Source organism: Hemibagrus wyckioides, linkage group LG26, assembly GCF_019097595.1.
Source record: "Hemibagrus wyckioides isolate EC202008001 linkage group LG26, SWU_Hwy_1.0, whole genome shotgun sequence".
Taxonomy (NCBI): domain Eukaryota; kingdom Metazoa; phylum Chordata; class Actinopteri; order Siluriformes; family Bagridae; genus Hemibagrus; species Hemibagrus wyckioides.
The window spans coordinates 7210549-7228206 of NC_080735.1; the positions used below are offsets into that span (position 1 = coordinate 7210549).

The window sequence follows — 17658 nt, forward strand, 5'->3', positions numbered from 1 at the left end:
TGTATTCACAGATCCAATCAGATCACATGTGGCTTCTCATGCCTAAGCAATGTACATTCTAACTAAGCTGAAAAATTACTTTATATACTCACAAAGTTATATTTGTGTCTTTACAAAAATTATAGGTTAAGTTGGTTATTATTCAGGTTATTATTAAAGCCAGAATTAGGGAGGATCAGTCTGGCACCTGATACTTGGGGATGTGATATTGTTTCTCCATTCTGTTAAACTGATGGTGTGTTAAGCCAAAACAGCATTTCGTCTTTGTTTTGCCAGCTCCAAACACGACAGTGGTCACGAGCTACTTTTCAGCCTAACTTTTTCAGGTCTTCTAGCACCAATTATTGGCCTCTGCGTGAACATTAACCTCCCGCTGTTTGTGTCTCGGCGCCAGACAGACTTGGTTCAGACAGTTAGCACTTGACTTTGATTCCAGTAGACACTAGAGCGCGAGTCGAGAGAGAACGGCTGCGTGCAAAACTGCTTACTGGCGTATTAAATAGTATGACTAACCAGACATAGTAGACATGCTATTTAACATAGTGTTTAGTATGGTTGCGTGCGTATTTTGGACGATGCCAAGAAGAGCGCTGTGAGGAGGGAGGTGAACTGGAGAGTTCAGCGCAAAGGGGGCAGGACTCTCTCTCTCTCGCTCTCTCTCTCTCTCGCTCTGTGTGTGTGTGTGTGTGTGTGCGCGCGCGGGCGCGCGCGTGCGTGTGTGCTTAAAGAGGAAAACTTTACGGTTGTTCATGTTTAGCTTCATTTCTCGCGCACACTCCGTCCCGGCTCTGTTTGCATCCAGCTTTTCTATGACTCGCTCTTTTTTTGCCTCATCCTACTTTTGCGCGGATGCATGAAGAAGATGCGCGTCCACATCACAAAGCGGTTGTTTACATTTTCCTAAATTCCATCCCTAAGCCAAGTTGAGCCTGTTTATGTGTGTTTGTGTGTGGATGTAAGCTGGGTTCTTTTGGAGAGACGATGACGGTCGCACTTTGCTCTATCCCCGGCGGCATCGCGTCGCTTAAGATTGTTTTGCTGTGCTTCTCGTTGCCGCGCATAGCCGATGCTCTTCCGGACTCCGCAAGTCTCTCGCCACCTGTCAATGGGTCGGGCTTCGCACCTGTACGGAAGACCGGCGGCTTTGTGCGCGGCATCGACCGGCTCTATCACGGAGGCGGGAGAGTGGGCTACCTCCTCTATTTGGACGATCAGAGGTTTCAGCTTGACCTGGAGCGGGACGAATCGGTCCTGTCGCCTCCCTTTGGTTCTCCCCACAATGCGACCCTACGGGAAGCGGGATTTCTGTGGCGCGACTGCTTATATCGTGGAACAGTGAATTCCAAACCGGAATCGTTAGCTGTGTTCAACTTGTGCAGCGGAGGACTAAATGGATTTTTTGCTGTGAACCATGACCGCTACAAAATCAGACCCATCCCACACGCCAAAGATAATGAGAATGACGCAGAGCGTCACTACTATACGTGGGAGAGCTTTAGTTTTGAGGCCGTGACAGAACACGAAAGCTGCGGAACGCGCGAGCGGAGAAGGCGTATTGGTAATGCGCGGATGCGCCGAAGGATGGGTAAAGAGAAGGGGGAGTCGAGGCGTGACGATTACGCGGTGCACGGCAGGAGGTTTTGGGTAAATTTCGGGCAATCGCAAAATGCAAAGATGCGCAGCAAACGATCAGTGTCACGCGCGCGACACGTGGAGCTTCTGCTGGTGGCAGACGCATCCATGGCTAAGAAGTACGGCAACGATTTACAACACTACCTGTTGACACTGGCGTCTATTGCGTCGCGGCTGTACGGCCACGCCAGTATCGAGAACCCTATCCGTTTATCGGTGGTGAAGGTCACGGTATTGGCAGAGAACGAGAAAGGTATCGATGTGTCCAAGAACGCTGCTGCAACGCTCAAGAGCTTCTGCAAGTGGCAGAACCAACAGAACCCACTGGGCGATGACCATCACCATCATCACGACGCGGCCATTCTCTTCACCAGGCAGGTAAAAAGAAAAATGCATCTGTGATCATAGTTGAGACCAGTGGTCCAATCTGTGCGGTGTGTGTGTGTGTGTATTGGGGCAGTACGCAGTACAGGCACTAAAAGTTCCACGTGCAAATGTTTTCATTCAGTCACGTTTGTACAAACACTTGATTTCTATAGTTTTTGCTTTCCAAAACTGAAACATGCATCATTTAATTTCAAGCAAACTACCAAAGAATGCTTGATGTTCCCATGATAAATGGGCTTAATAACATTCAGGAGATAACAAAGGTATTTTATCATTTCAGAACTCTACAAAAATGTTCTTGTACTTATGAGCCCATATTTAATTATGTTTACCAGTCATTCAAAATTCCTTCACAATTCTCTTCACAGCTCTGTAAATGAGGCAGACAAAATAACACTTGTAGTTATATAGCCCGTGTAGCTCTTGATATTTGTAACAGACTGCTGTAAATGATTTCGGTCATTAGAAAGTTCATCAAAATATGACAGAAAGAAAACTTTAGGTCATTGTGATTTCTCAGACCAAGGGATAATTAATGTGAGTAACATCATCAGCCTAGAAGGCCTACATACATGCGTCTCATACAAGACATTAAAGCATCTCTCATATCACATGAAACCTCTCTCTCTGTCTGTCTCTCTTGCTCTCGCTCTCTCTCTCTCTCTCTCTCTCTCTCTCTCTCTCTCTCTCTCACACACACACACACACACACTTGACAGAGTCAGAGAACCATGTAAATCCTGAAATACAGTTCACATATCATATACTAATCAAAGAAATTACACAATAAATTTTTTTTATTTTACTTCATAAGCTGCAGTCGTTGTTTCGGCTGCTCCCTGTTTGGGGTCGGCATAGCAGATCAATTTCTCCACATGTTTAGATTTGGCATAGGTTTTACACCAAACACCCTTCCTGACACAACCCTCCCATTTAATTCAGGCTTGGGACCAGCACTGAGAGTTAACTCTTCAGTGGCTGGGTTAGCACCCTGCCCAGGAATCGAACCCGGGCCACAGCAATGAGTGCACGGGATCCTGCCACTGGACCTCCAGGAGGCTACTTCATAAGCTGCAGTGAGAAAAAAAATCCTGTGCTTAGGATAGTTTAGTACCCAGTCACCTGTTTTTTTTTAAAAAAAAAAAAATTAGGCGTCTGTATTTCAGCACCACTGGAGGGTACACATTATTTACAAACAATATTCAAATAATGCTTTCATGTAAAAATATCTCATATCTTCAAATACCTTTGAGCTCTCAGAGACCACCCTTGTCTAAATTTCCCCCCTCTTTGAATCAAACCCACAGCAAAGTACAATGTTTGTGCCTCTATCACCCCCTCTAATGTGGTAAGCTTTCATCCCTGCAGTGTCCTTTGCCTAACCAAACTCTGAGCATATGCGAATCATGTGAGGTCCTGTTCAGTAGGGAACCAATCCCATGCTTATTTATGATTCTCTTGGCATTGGGATTCTCAATGGAATCTGCTCTGAGGTGCTTTCACTTGGCACTAGGTTGATGCTGCTTCCCCTTGGCAGGACTCACTAATGCCATATTCCACTGACAGCCTGCTTTCTCTTGGCAGTGCCACACAGTGCTGGACTGGTGTAGGGCAAATCACTGCCAGCGCATTTCTCTGGCTGAGTGGTGCTTACACACCTGGTAGAGCAGCGTCTGTGGGTGTGGTTATTGTGGTTGTCTCTGCCTTGTCACAGGGTACAGCAGGCAAAAAAGAGCATGCAAAAACCCACGGGGTGGAGCTACTAACCCACAGTGTTGAGTGTGTGAAATAGACTCACAGAATCATCACTTTCTTAGGCTGCACAATAACAAATACACATGCAGTGACTGTAATTCATACAGCTAATAAGATTTGATTGCCTTACTTGATAGAGTATGAGACACTTAAACTGTGAGGGTTGTACCTCCAAGACTCATGCAACTGCCAAGAGAGCAAAATGTATATATGTAAAGTTTAATCTAAATAAGTAATGTGCACTTATAGCTTTTTTTTTTTTTTTAACCAACATGCCTCAATCATCAAGCTATGACTAGGATGCCCCTATCTGACAGTGACGTTAGAACGCACTAATCTGACAGTAAGGCTTGGCTGATTGAAAGCATTAGACAGCTATCAGCTCATGTTTCACATGTTTTATGAGCTGGCCCACTGATATATTATACATCAGCTATGAACAGCTGTGATGTTAACTGACACTGACGGTCCATGCGTGTGAACAACCTGACACGTCGAGGTCAAACAGCTCTAAATCATTCATGTTAGTAAGGAGAATTCCAAGCAGGTTCAGCACTGGCTTTTTGAGTCAAGTTTTGGTGCACAGAAAAGAAAAGAGTAGGCAGAACAGCAAAACAAGCCCCCTCCCTACACCAACACACAGTTCTCAGAATCCCTTTGCCCGTCTTTCAGCTCTAGTCTGAGTTCAAGCAAGCGAGGATGACAGAGGAGGCCAGAACAAGAGGCACATTGAGAGGCATTATGAGATATTATGTCATGCAGGAGACGAATGCACGAGTGTTCTGACATGGCAGGAGAGAGAGAGAGGACAATGCCTCAACTGTCAGCCTGTGGAGGGAACTGGACAAGAATGGGATGTAAAGAGCAGCTTCTGAAGGGACTGCGTGCCAGAAAAGATTTGGTATTCAGTTGTGTCCTCAACAAAGTAGTCTCTGAGTCAACTTGAATGCCATTTGATTTAGATTCAGTTTCAAGCCTGGTGTCAAGGAGAAACTGAAAATGTCTCATTTATCAACTGTGCATACAAATAAGGTGTTATAAAATCCAATTCTCTCCCAATTTAATCATCTGCTAATTCCCACCCACTGGCATGTAATCCTCTATTACATAACATCTACAGTTGAAGCTACATGTTTAGCACTTGGACGTTAAAAACTCATTCAGAAACCACGGCATACAACTCCTTTGGCAAGTCAGTTAGAGGCAATTTTTACGCACTAGATTAGGCGCAGATTTATTTCAGCTTCCGGTAAGGTAAAATATTGAAAAAAGCAGAAGCCTTTGTCTCTCACATAAACTGTACATTATAGTACTGTAAAATTCACAGCTTATGAGATGTCAGTCATAATATAACTGGATCAGTCATAATATGTCATCACTGGAGCAGATTCAAAATTTCCTGCTAAGGTTAAGGCCCTTGCTCAAGGTGCTAGGGCATGGAGATCAGTATCCCAGAGCCTTTAACCACTGAGCCACCAAGGCTCTAAGAGGCAAGCAAACTTGAGTTACACAGGTAATGGAAGCAGTAACGGAAATCTGGCAATAGTGTTTTCATTGTCTTCATGCTCTGGACTGTTTCTTTCCTTTTAAAGTTTCAGCAGATAAAAGTATGCAAACTGAGTACTGCCTGCTCATCAACACTGTCACACTGAGGTGACCAGAGGTAACACTTCACTTTGGACAGTATTGCAGATTGCACACAGTGTTGTGAAGTATCGTCCTTTGTGATATGATATCTACAGTAGCAGCGAGAGTCATGGTGTGACCAGCAATGCAGATTTCTCTCCTCAAACAGCATAAGCACTGGTTGTTTGTGTAGATGTATAACACTAACAAAATGGGAGCCATATTTTCCTATGAGTTTCTTCACTGATGTTTGTATCAGGGACTGGTATTTCACACGTCCTATATTTCTCTCCCTGTACTGGAAGTTGACAGCATGCTGAAAACCTCACACAAATTTGGGATGGACTGTGTTGAACCATGATGCCGGCAGCCTGGCAAAAACTTTGGGCTGCGTGCCAGAGTCAGGAAGTAACACTGCTGGATTCGTTCTGGGAACTTTTGAGAAACTCAATATGGCAGCAACTTTGTCTTTGGCCGCCACGGATCTGGAGTTGCTCATAAATTTTTGTTGACATTATGGGAGGGGGCCTTTTTGTTTATTTATTTGAAAATTTAATTCATCATTGAACACATATATACAGAGTACACAGTATAGACAGTAACCATGTTCACTGGGAACACTACAAAGCCCTGGCTGATGGTCTGCAGTTATTTAAATGATGATAGTGAAGATAAGAAAAGCTCCAGCCATCTCAAAACAAATGGGACAAAAAAAAACATCAAGTTCATGCTTGTAAGGAGCAAAACAGCTGAGTGTGGAATTAAGCAAAGATGAAGCGGAGCTGTTTTCGCCCGACCTTAGAAGAACAACAAATCAGAAACAGCTGACAGAATCCTGTGGTGTGGTCACACCTAGCATCAAATATCCAGAGTTCTCTCCACCTAAATACCACTCTTCCTGTCTCTCCTCAACATGTTTGCTCTGAATTAATGCCAAGTGTGAGGGCTGACCGAGCTTGCAACGGTGCGGTAAGCTGTAGGAGTGAAGTCGTGGTAATATATTTGTGAGATAAGACATCTAGAGAGAGACGCCTTTTCTTTCCGTCTTACCAAACAATCCAAACCCAACCTGTAAATGGTCTTGTCACGTCCATCATCCATTTTTGTCTTTGATTGCCATTTCTGCTGCTGTACAGCTTCTGTAACTGACAGGTGATCACTGTCATGGCTTAAACTTTGATTGACAAGACTAGTTACTCAATCTCTTAGACCATCCCAGCTCCTGTTCTGATTGTTGTTTCAGATATGTTCCTCTCTGTGGTTGTTGCTGCCATATATATACACTGAATATACCAGAAACTTTCATTTCCTTTTGACCTTCATTTTGTCTTGGTCTGTAGCCAAGGGAATTCCTCAAATCACTGTCTGTGTATTTAACTCTTTCTGCCCATTTTTTTGTCTCCATTTGTACCATCTCTCTCTCTCTCTCTCTCTCTCTCTCTCTCTCTCTCTCTCTCTTTCTCTCTCTCTCGCTCTCTCTCTCACTGTCTCTCTGTCTCCATCTCTGTTTATGTCTGTCTGTGCCCTTCTCGCATGTGTCTGTGAAAGATTCATGTTCAAAATCAACAAAACGGCAGTAAAGGGGTCAGTTGCAGGGGATAGAGAATTGAGAATAAGTTATGTGAAAAAGAGAAAGAAAAGAAAATGGATATATGAGAAGGGGTGTGTCAGGAAAAGGGTTAAAACAAAAAGAAAGAAAAGGGTTTGATAGATATTGGGTGAGGGAGTCCTTGAGAAGGGAGGAAAAGAAAACATGGAAGAGAATAAACATTAGTCCTTATTTGATCTTAAGATTGTTATTCCGGATCAGTGATAAGTGTTTAACTTTCACATCAGGAATAAAAATCTCAAGATGAAGTAACGTGGCAGGGTTAACCCTGTGAAACTTTTCATATAGAATAGCTTTACTAGTATATTATTGATTAGCTGCCTGTATTTTAGTGTTCAACTATTATTGTATACACTGTAAGACATTCCATGATGGTTAAACTTCAACTTCAACAAGACAACATATTATCCCACTATCCTCTACACTGCTTATCCAACTGGGTCGTCAGGTACCTGAAGCCTATCCCTGGTAGACTCAGGACACAAGGCAGGGTACACCCTGGACAGGATGCCAGTCTTTCACAGGGCACACACACGCCACAGACGGATTCACAGATGATAATAAGCCTACAGTTGTCTTTGGACTGGGAAGGAAACCAGAGTACTAGGAGGAAACCCCAAGACATGGGGGAACATGATGCAAGCGCCACTCACACACACACACACACGGTGTGAGGCAAACATGCTAACCACCAAGCCACTGTCCCCCACTGACAACTGGATTATTTTAAGTTTCATTTTTGAAAACTTCAGTTCAATATTCAAATCATGTCATATCATTTGGAGTTAAAGAAAATCAATAAGTTCACATAACTTAAAGAAGTTATCATGTTTTACGGTGCATACAATTCACAGATCTCTGAGATGCCATCTCAGAGATCATACAGAATGTATTACAGAACCACACAGTGCAAAACATCCAGACCTAGCCTTTAGGGCACTGTCCTCACTGGCCTCTGCAAAATACACAACACACAATGATATAATCACTGAAACCTTGAACATCAGGATCTTTAGACTCAGATCTAATAAATGTGTGATCGTCAGAGAACTTTAAAGAGTTTAAAGAACTTTGTGTGTGTGTGTGTTTACAAAAACTTGTGTGAGAAATGCTGAAACAAAGTGTGGTTTGTCTCCTTTAAGCATGAGTAAATAGGTAAGCACTCAGAGACACTTAGCAAGCTTCTGGCCATAATTAGTCTGTTATTACAGAATGGAGGTATGTGGTATGTCATCTCCATGATGGATTTCCATCATATAGACTTTATTGAGGTTGATGAGATTTTCCTAGTAAAATGCTTGATGAGGTTTTTATAGCAAAATGTCTTTCCCATTCTTCACCGAATATTCACTGCTTTCAAATGCATTCTCTTCCACTGGAGCCATGAAGCAGTGGGAAGAGTCACCTAAAGTACAGACAGTTCCAGGGAGTAACTGCAGTGTACTTATGCAATAAATAATGCATGATGGATGTTGAGATAAATAAAATTCATTTTATAACTGTGGAGTTTCTAAAAAAAAAAAAAAAAAAAGTCATAGATGCTGTGTCTGTTTTTCACTAATATGAGAAAGGAGCTAGAAACACTGCTGTGAGCTCACCATCTACTGCTAAGAGCTCATTTATCACCCTACAAATAAAACAATGGATGAACTTATATGTAAAACAATCCCAAGACAGTGCTATTTAGGGAACTTGTGCTCATCTGTTCCAGACAGGGAAAAAAAACAAGAAATGAAATGATCTCTTTAATAGAAATTACAGCCCTTTTGTATGCACCCCAGGATTCTACACATGCACTTATTATATCAGTAGCCGTAAAGTATTAATTTTTGCACTTATCACTGTTTCTTTGTATTACACAAGTGACATTAATAACATTTCTATTTATATTGCTTGCTCTTGCTACAGGACTAATGATTGACTAAAAGGGAAAACTCCGCTACACTCCACACTACATACACAAGGGGTGACTGCTTATGTAATCACTACATTTACATTTTGGGTTTTTTTTTACTTTTCCAGACTAGATGCATGATATATAATTATAAAGCTCAAGAGACACAATAAAGTCTTATTAACAGCCGCATATGTTTGCATGTGTGTGTACTTATTGTGATGTGAATCTGAGAGCATGGTGTGTTGGTCATCTAATTGATCTCTCCCTTGCTGAACAATAATCAGCCCCTGAAGGTATAATTGCATGTGAGAAAGGATCGGTCAATACCTCGATCAGCTACCGGAACGAACACACACGGAAATATCAGTGTGAATAAGAAGTAACGAGAAAGACATCAAATTATCTGTGGCCATGGATATTTACATGCTTAACCACATCCTATCACTGAAGCAGATGAGTTGGTGTAATTTACAGTAGTTCCCACTTGCTAGTATTGCAGCCCAGAAGCCTTTCATTAAGGGATATCAGTGTGTGTGTGTGTCTGCGTGTGTGTTTATTAGAATGTGTTTGACAGTAAAATGCCCAGTGAAGTTCAGCTGAACTTGAGTCATGCGTGTGTATGCTCTCTGTAGGACCTGTGTGGACATCACTCATGTGATACCCTGGGCATGGCGGACGTGGGAACGGTGTGTTCTCCAGAGAGGAGCTGCGCTGTGATAGAAGATGACGGCCTGCACGCTGCCTTCACCGTCGCACATGAAATTGGTATGAACCAAACACCATAGAGCATTTCTATACACACAAACGCATGTCTTGATAACTAGATAATGAATATAATTTGATCAAAGTAGATACAAGTCTAAACTGGAGAATTTTGTTATTAGAGAATAAGAGTGCAGTTAAAACCTGTTTGTGTTTGCTGTGTTTTTATAGAGAGAGAACATTATACATTTATGAACTGAGAGAATTTGCACTGGTTTCCTTTTGCATATCCTGCATGAATGTACTGTTAATGTTTCTATTTTTGTTTTCTTTATTGTATTGTCTGTACGTTTAGAGTTTCTTTATATTTATGCACTTTGCTTCAGTACTATACACCATTGCACCAAGGCACATTCCTTATACATGTAAACGGTACATGGCAATAAAGATGATTCGGATTTTCTGATTTTGACTGGGAAAGATGATTTATTCAAAATCCAAATGAGTTGAAATGACACTTCAGAAATTCTGACATCCTAACTTCTTTCTAGACTTCTAGGCTTTTTACTAGACTATGAATATTGTGAATAACTGTGATGACTCTGAGGATTTGTTAAAAATTTGTATTTAAATTTATACTAGGAACTTAAAGATATCATTATGTTCTTAGATATTTATCAATTTTGAATTCTGAGATCAGTGCTCTAACCCACTAATTCACTCTCTAACAATGTAATGTATTTGCGTGTTTTCAGGGCATCTTCTTGGCTTGTCTCACGATGACTCAAAGTTCTGTGAGGAGAGGTTTGGCTCCACAGAAGACAAGAGGCTCATGTCTTCAATCCTGACATCCATCGACGCCTCCAAACCCTGGAGCCGCTGCACCTCGGCCACCATCACTGACTTCTTTGATGATGGAAACGGTGTGACTCTTCATCACGGTTCTATTGAAAGGCATAGAAAGTAAAAACATATAAACATAAAGCTATGTTTTTGATTAAAATGTGGATTTTTAAATTGGTTCTACAACCGCAAAACATATCATGGGCACATCAGTTCTCTTAAATGCAACATGCACACAACAAACTGAAGCTCGTCTAAATCACGGGACTGTTTAATCTTAAATCTATCTCACCACTTCTTATAAATCTTATAATTAACATAATTTATGCATTTTAAACTAGTGCATCATTTTGCTGACTGCTCAATCCTTCACTCTTCCACACAGCGGAGTGTCTGCTGGACACGCCACATAATCCTTTGCTCGGCCCTGAGGAACTTCCTGGTCAGAGCTATGATGCAATGCGGCAGTGCCAGCTAGCCTTCGGACCCGAGTACACGGTGTGTCCGGGCATGGACGTGTGTGCTCGTCTGTGGTGCGCTGTAATCAGGAAAGGCCAGATGGTGTGTCTGACTAAGAAGCTTCCAGCAGCAGAGGGAACACCGTGTGGGAAGGGCAGGATATGCCTGCATGGGAAGTGTGTGGACAAGACGCGCAAGAAGCACTACTCGGTGGGTTTGTGCAGAGTGTGGGACTCTGGGAGAGACAGTTTCTGATACTAACCAGTGTTTAAGGCATAACCGGTGTTTGTAAAGCATGATATACTGTGGGTGGAACAGAACTCGAGAAAATCTATGGTTAGATGTGTTAAAAGAATGTGGAACAACTCTCCAGGAGGCACTGGGTGGATCGAGAGGTTTCCCCAGCATGAACTTGGGTTGGAATGTGAGAAAGAGACAGATAGATTGTCAGAAGGAAAGTAAAGCAGACTTGCTGAAATAAAGTACACCCTAAGAGAGACGTTGCACGGTCACAGACAGGGAGGAATTTAAAGTGAGGAAAGATGGGGTGGAACTGGTGACAAAAAGCTGAAGACAGATGAACTGGAGATGTCATTAAGAAAAGTGTAAGCAGGAAAGCAGGTCAAATGAGCCATAAAGGTGTGTGGGCCTTCTCACCATGAATATATGAGGAGCTGGAAAGGAAAATGAATTTATGAGAAGGAACGTGAGAAGGACGTTGAAGCTGGAAGTGCCAAATGTTTTTGACTTGGAAAGAGAGGGTATTCTGTAACGCAGCAGTTTGTTGCTATGATTGAAGACAAGGATAAGAGAAGTATTTTCCAGCATGATTAAATAAGAGAAACTGAATGGGGTCAAAGAAGATTTTTTTTTTTTTCGAATAAGTTACAAGTACCAAATAAATATCCTTATTTTATATCCCTCAGTTATTGCGCATAACTCTGTAGTTATGTAGTCTTTTTTTTTCTACCCTAAGGTATCCAGGATAATATCAAGCAGATTAATCCTGTAAGTCTTGAGGAATTTTATGTACTGTCTGCCCTTCTCCAGGCTGCTGGGGTATTTTTGCCTGGTAGGTTATTAAGTGTCACAGAGACTCATTTTCTTTAAAAGAAGAATGTCCCCTTTGAGAGCATTTCCTCATGTCTATTTGTGTGTACTAAGGAATCAGGAAAATGTGGCACTGGTGTGTTCCATTAAGAGTCACATATGCATACTTCCCTTTTTTTCCCCGGGTAAATTTTGTCTTCAATGTGTATTGCCTCTTCACAGGGTCCAGTGTTTGTAGTGTGCCATCATTCAATTAAGGCAGTTTTGGGGCTGTTGCTGGCTTCATGCTTGTTTATTAGTAATGGGAATGGGTGTGCACTCATTCTTACATAAAACATCTCTCTGAGACTCTTAACTTACTTATTGCTGTGGCTGAATTCTTTTGACATTAAGCAATTTTAAGAAAAATGCACTTCAGTGTCTCTCAAGTGCTACAGATCCAGATGCAGATGCCTTTGAATCATGTGTTAGTTGTTTATATATGTTCTCTATAATGGCAGAAAACAAAAATGTAATCTTCAAATAAAATTTAGTTTTGCTTTTCTGAATTAACGGCAACAACAGTTTCAAGGACGTAAAGAATTCTTGTTGCAGTATCTTGAACCAATTTGTTATAAATTGCATTCAGCGTCAGGATTTCAAGTGTGGTTTATGGTCACCGCATGAAGAGGCCTATTTTGGCTCTCTTCACTTGTATTGGCACTCTCACGCTGGGATTTTAACTGGCATCCTCATGGTCAATAACAAACAACTTAACCACTTAAGACTTAACTTTCTGTTATAATTGCCTGCATTTTCTTAATAACTCCCTTTCCTTCTGTTTTTATCTATTCTTAGGCCTCTAACCACGGTAGCTGGAGCTCCTGGGGGCCGTGGGGCGCATGCTCTCGAACATGTGGAGGCGGAGTGCAGTTCACACAGCGCCTGTGCAACAACCCTCCTCCTCGCAACAACGGGCGCTACTGCACAGGAAAGAGAGCCATCTACAGGTCCTGTAACGTCACTCCATGCCCTACTCGTAGTAAGAGCCAACACTTACATGCACACATATACACAGTACACATACGCTGAAGAATATTAGTGCAAGATGGTCTAAGTGCTGCCATATGCAGTATACATACATGTGACTGTCCAGTCTCATAAAATATATGCCTATCTTTGTACATAAACACTCTCTCTCTCATGTGACTTTTTGCTTTGAATTAGATAAAAATTTTAGGCAGGAACAGTGTGAGGCGAGGAACGGGCCTCAGACGGACCCTAAAGGCGTGAAGACCTTTGTCGAGTGGGTGCCCAAGTATGCTGGGATTTTGCCAAAGGACATGTGCAAGTTAACCTGTAGGGCCAAAGGCACAGGCTACTATGTAGTGTTCTCCCAAAGGGTGAGTTCAACATAATTTAATATGAAATATACTGGATATAAATGATACACTGCCACTTAAGCATTTCTGAACACAAAAGTTCACCATAAGCCCAGATTTATCTTACAATTGAGATCACACATCGGTTACAGCTGTAACATGACTGGTTTGATCAGACAGAAAAGTGGTATGATACTTCAAATGGTCATTCTTTGCAAGAATGGTGAGCAGAAAAGCATCTCAGAATGCAAAACCTGAGGCAGATGGGCTGCAACACCAGAAAACCACACTGACAAGAAGAAGAATCTGAGGCTACAGTGGATATGGGCTCAGCTAATCTGGACAGTCTGGACTGTAATCAGGTCTATTTCCAATCCTAGGTTGTTAGGGTTCACTAAACTAGTGCCAACTGTATCCTTAGATTCGTGTTCTTGACCGATTGAAGAGAAATCCAGTGTGGTTTTCAACTATTGTGGTCTATCTGCTTCAACATCTGACAGTTTGTATGTTCTGAGATGCTTTTCTACTCACCGTGAGTGTAAAGAGTGAGGTGCCCTAGGTTTCCTGTCAACTTGAAACCAGTCGCACCCAGAACTGCTGCTCACTGCTGCTTTTTTGTGTCTTTAGTGAGATCATCAGTTTCTGAAATAAATATTCATTAGAAAAAAATATGAAATAAATTTTCTAATAGAATGCTCATCATACTTTTCTGTTGTAGAGATAAAATAATGGCAGTGGCAAAAGCACCATGACAGCATTCAGCATGTCATACTGATAAAAATGTTTATTTTTTTAGGTGATGGATGGGACAGAGTGTAGGCCCTACAGCAGCTCAGTGTGTGTGAAAGGGAAGTGTGTGCGCACTGGCTGCGATGGAATAATAGGCTCCAAGCTGCATTATGACAAATGCGGCATCTGTGGTGGTGACGGCACAGGCTGCGTAAGAGTGGCTGGCAACTTCACCAGAAGGAGGTAGGAAGACTCTGCATGTGCTTCGTGGTCAAGTCTATTTGGCAAAAAATTTATCTAAATGTAGATATGAGTTATTTTCTTACATATCAACAACCGTGATTTCACCAAGAGGCTGAAATATGACATCACATGACATTTATATATATAATACTTCTCAAACTCCCAGGAGTCTAAAGTGCAGCCCAGACATATTTCTCACTTGTGTAACTACATTAACTATCCTATTAGATTAACTAGAAATACTGAATAATCCATGGTACTTACCGGAGAATGTGTTTTAAGTAATTGAATAATAAGCAGAGACTGTTAAGTCTCAAGCTGCACACTCTTGAAGGTATTCCAAATGACTTTCCAGATGGAAAGTCAAAATATCTAACCTCCTACTTGGAAAAATGGAATGGAATGGCACTCTGTTTCGGAGTTCCAGCTGTTCTAGCGAGGTTAGGCAAAAATCAACAGTCCTGATTTCACCTAGAGGCTGAAATATGACATCACATGAGCATGGCAGTGCACAGACAGAAGCACATCATTAATGGTAAACTTCTTGTAATGCAGTTCAGTTCAGCCATTTTGTTGTTTATAAGACTTTTCGAACAGCAGCCAGTGGAACAGTTCAGGGTCAAACGTTGGAAATGTTAACAAGCAACTGGATGCAGCTGATGTTGTTTAGAGCACAGTGTTACAAGCTTTGTGCATGTGCTTGAAATCTTTTTTTTTTTTTTAATGCTTGATGTTTTCAATATTTGAAATGTGCTTTATTTTTGAATAAACATCTAAAGAATGTTTGACTTTTCTCTGCAAATAACATGGTAGAAGATTAAATCACCGATGCTGAATTGCTAAAAGACTTTTCAGTAGAGTTGACGATAAAGTTAGGCTTTTTAATATCATATTATACGTTGGCAAGAAATCTTAAAGAGACATGCAACATTCACTGAGGAAACCGAGGCTGACGGTCAGAAATAAAGGCTGCAGGAAAAGGAGCGATCAATATCATGTGTGAACCAAACCTAATGATTAGCAGTTCTACCGATTTTGGATTTTTTTCCAGAAAGACAAGAACACAGCCACATTATTCTGCCTTACACATTACAAGATTAACCACCACTGGAATTCTGTTTTTTCTGTTTCCATGCACTTTACCAATTTTTCTAAATTCCAAAACCCAAAAGTAGCCTAAATATTCCTAATTAAATGACCTGGTCTGTTTCTCGTGTTACTTCAAAAGAACAACTGTGGTATCACTTTATATCACTTTATATCTGGAATGGATATTAAGTCAAACAGGAGTGTGCAGAATTGGTCAGATTATTTGTTTGACTTTTTGTATTAAACATTTCTGTAATCTTACTGCATCTTCTCTATTTTTCTCCTCCTATGTGTAGTAAGGGATATACAGATGTTGTGAAGATCCCAGAGGGCTCAACTCACATCAAGGTCCGTCAATACAAGCCAAAAGGTCAGGCTCACTTTTCCGCCTACCTAGCCCTGCGTCGGCCGGACAAAGAGTACCTTCTCAATGGCAAGTTCATGATCTCCACCTCAGAAACAATAATCCCTCTGAATGGCACCATGCTTAACTACAGTGGTTGGAGCCAACATGATGAGGCTTTTCACACCACAGGTCCAGGGGCTCTCCAAGAGAGCCTTTTAGTGCAGGTACTAGCAACAGACCCAAAGAAGCCTCTTGACATACGTTACAGCTTCTTTGTGCGTCGCAAAACGCCGCCTCCACCTCGACCATCCTTGGTGTTTTCTGCCACACCTGCAGCATTGTTCTCTGACGAGGTCTTAACCATGACCACAAAGATTGTGCCCACAACAGAACCTGCATCAACGACCCCACCTGGGCCACGGTGGGTGACAGGATCGTGGATGACCTGTTCCAGGACTTGTGACACGGGCTGGCAAAGTCGTACAGTCCAGTGCAAGGACCCGCAGGGAAAGCTAGCTAAGGGATGTCCTCTAGGGGACAGACCTTCAGCCTTTAAACACTGTCTGAATAAAAAGTGCTAAGAACTTCCTGATGGAAATGTATTTTGGAATACCCGTGCACATGGAGGCGTGCTTCTTCTTCTTCTTCTTCTTCTTCTTCTTCTTCTTACGGGTCTGTGGAAAGGTCTCAAGAAGAGACAGACAGACAAACTGGAGCACATAGTGTCTTACAGAGCAGAACACTTCAAAAGTTCAAATGCTCATTCATGCCTGAACTTTGTCACTGTGGAACTGAATTTTTTCTGAATTTTTCATTATGACCCTGGACAAGGATTGCCTGCACTGGCCTCGAATACAGTCACTTCATCTGCTGCCTGGAATCACTGAAGAGTCAACAGTATGTAGCCACTCATCTTATGCCAACCACAATCCTTGTGACTAGCAATCCCTCTGTGGGGTTCAGTCCATTTCAGCTCATTAACTACATCAAAAAAAAACCTGCAGCTCAGAGTAGTCAGTAGAAATGAATCATGAGTTCATCATAAAGAACTGCAAGTGAGTCTAAGCTATTTATGCATGATTGGACTGTATTAAAGACTACTCTGGCTTTGGACTGACTGGAAACTTTTGGAAACATGCCCAAAGGATTTTCTGGACGAACACCATGTTCCAGTACATTCTCACTTGCTTAATGTACGTACCACCATATTTGAAAAACTGTAAGAGCACTCTATCACATTTATTACAGTGTGAGCTCATCTGTCGTAATTGCTAATTCTTTGGTTCATAGCTGCCAATGTTTTTTTGTTTTAAATGTGCCCTGGATTCCTGCTGAAAAAGGAATGGACTGGAAAAAGGAAGTATACTTTTCTTAAACACGTGTTAATTTAACACAGTTTCCATTAGAAGATGCATAAATATTTACAGCAATAATGGTGGACGTGTATGATGTTTAAAAAAAAGCATGCATTCATACTAAACAGGCAAAATCATTTCTTACACCGTTTCTTAGACATGTGATGTCTGTGTTTACGAAACACATACAACACACAAAAATACACTCTCAAAATTATCCTGACAAATAGTAAATATAAAGCTTCATGTAAAATTGTAAACTCAGCATAAAATTAGTTCAAATAGTTAAACCAACTTGGAAATACTTTTTTTAATCAGGATACATTTTTGCAGTCAACTCCAGGCAAATTAATAGTCAACTAAATACACACAGGTGACAAAGAAAACCAACAACAAATTAAGGTGATGGGCCTCGACAAACCTCCTGAACAGCTTCACTACACCAGGACATTGACTCTACAAATGAACGTTAGTTCCTCAGTTAGTGTTTTAATGATGCTATCGAAATCATTGGTCCAGAATCTCCTGTGGGTCCTCAACTGGGTTACGTTGTGCTGACTGTGAAGGCCATAACA

General features: G+C 41.6%; 1 protein-coding gene across 1 annotated transcript; it reads left to right on the forward strand.

Annotated features, from left to right (window-relative positions):
- Nucleotides 1-660: 660 nt before the first annotated feature.
- Nucleotides 661-17658, forward strand: LOC131347195 (A disintegrin and metalloproteinase with thrombospondin motifs 5). The gene is made up of 8 exons (XM_058381143.1): nt 661-2010; nt 9539-9671; nt 10364-10531; nt 10837-11120; nt 12798-12981; nt 13167-13342; nt 14118-14293; nt 15679-17658. Exons 1-8 carry the CDS (start codon nt 982-984, stop codon nt 16307-16309), a joined length of 2781 nt encoding a protein of 926 aa, XP_058237126.1. The 5' UTR covers nt 661-981; the 3' UTR covers nt 16310-17658.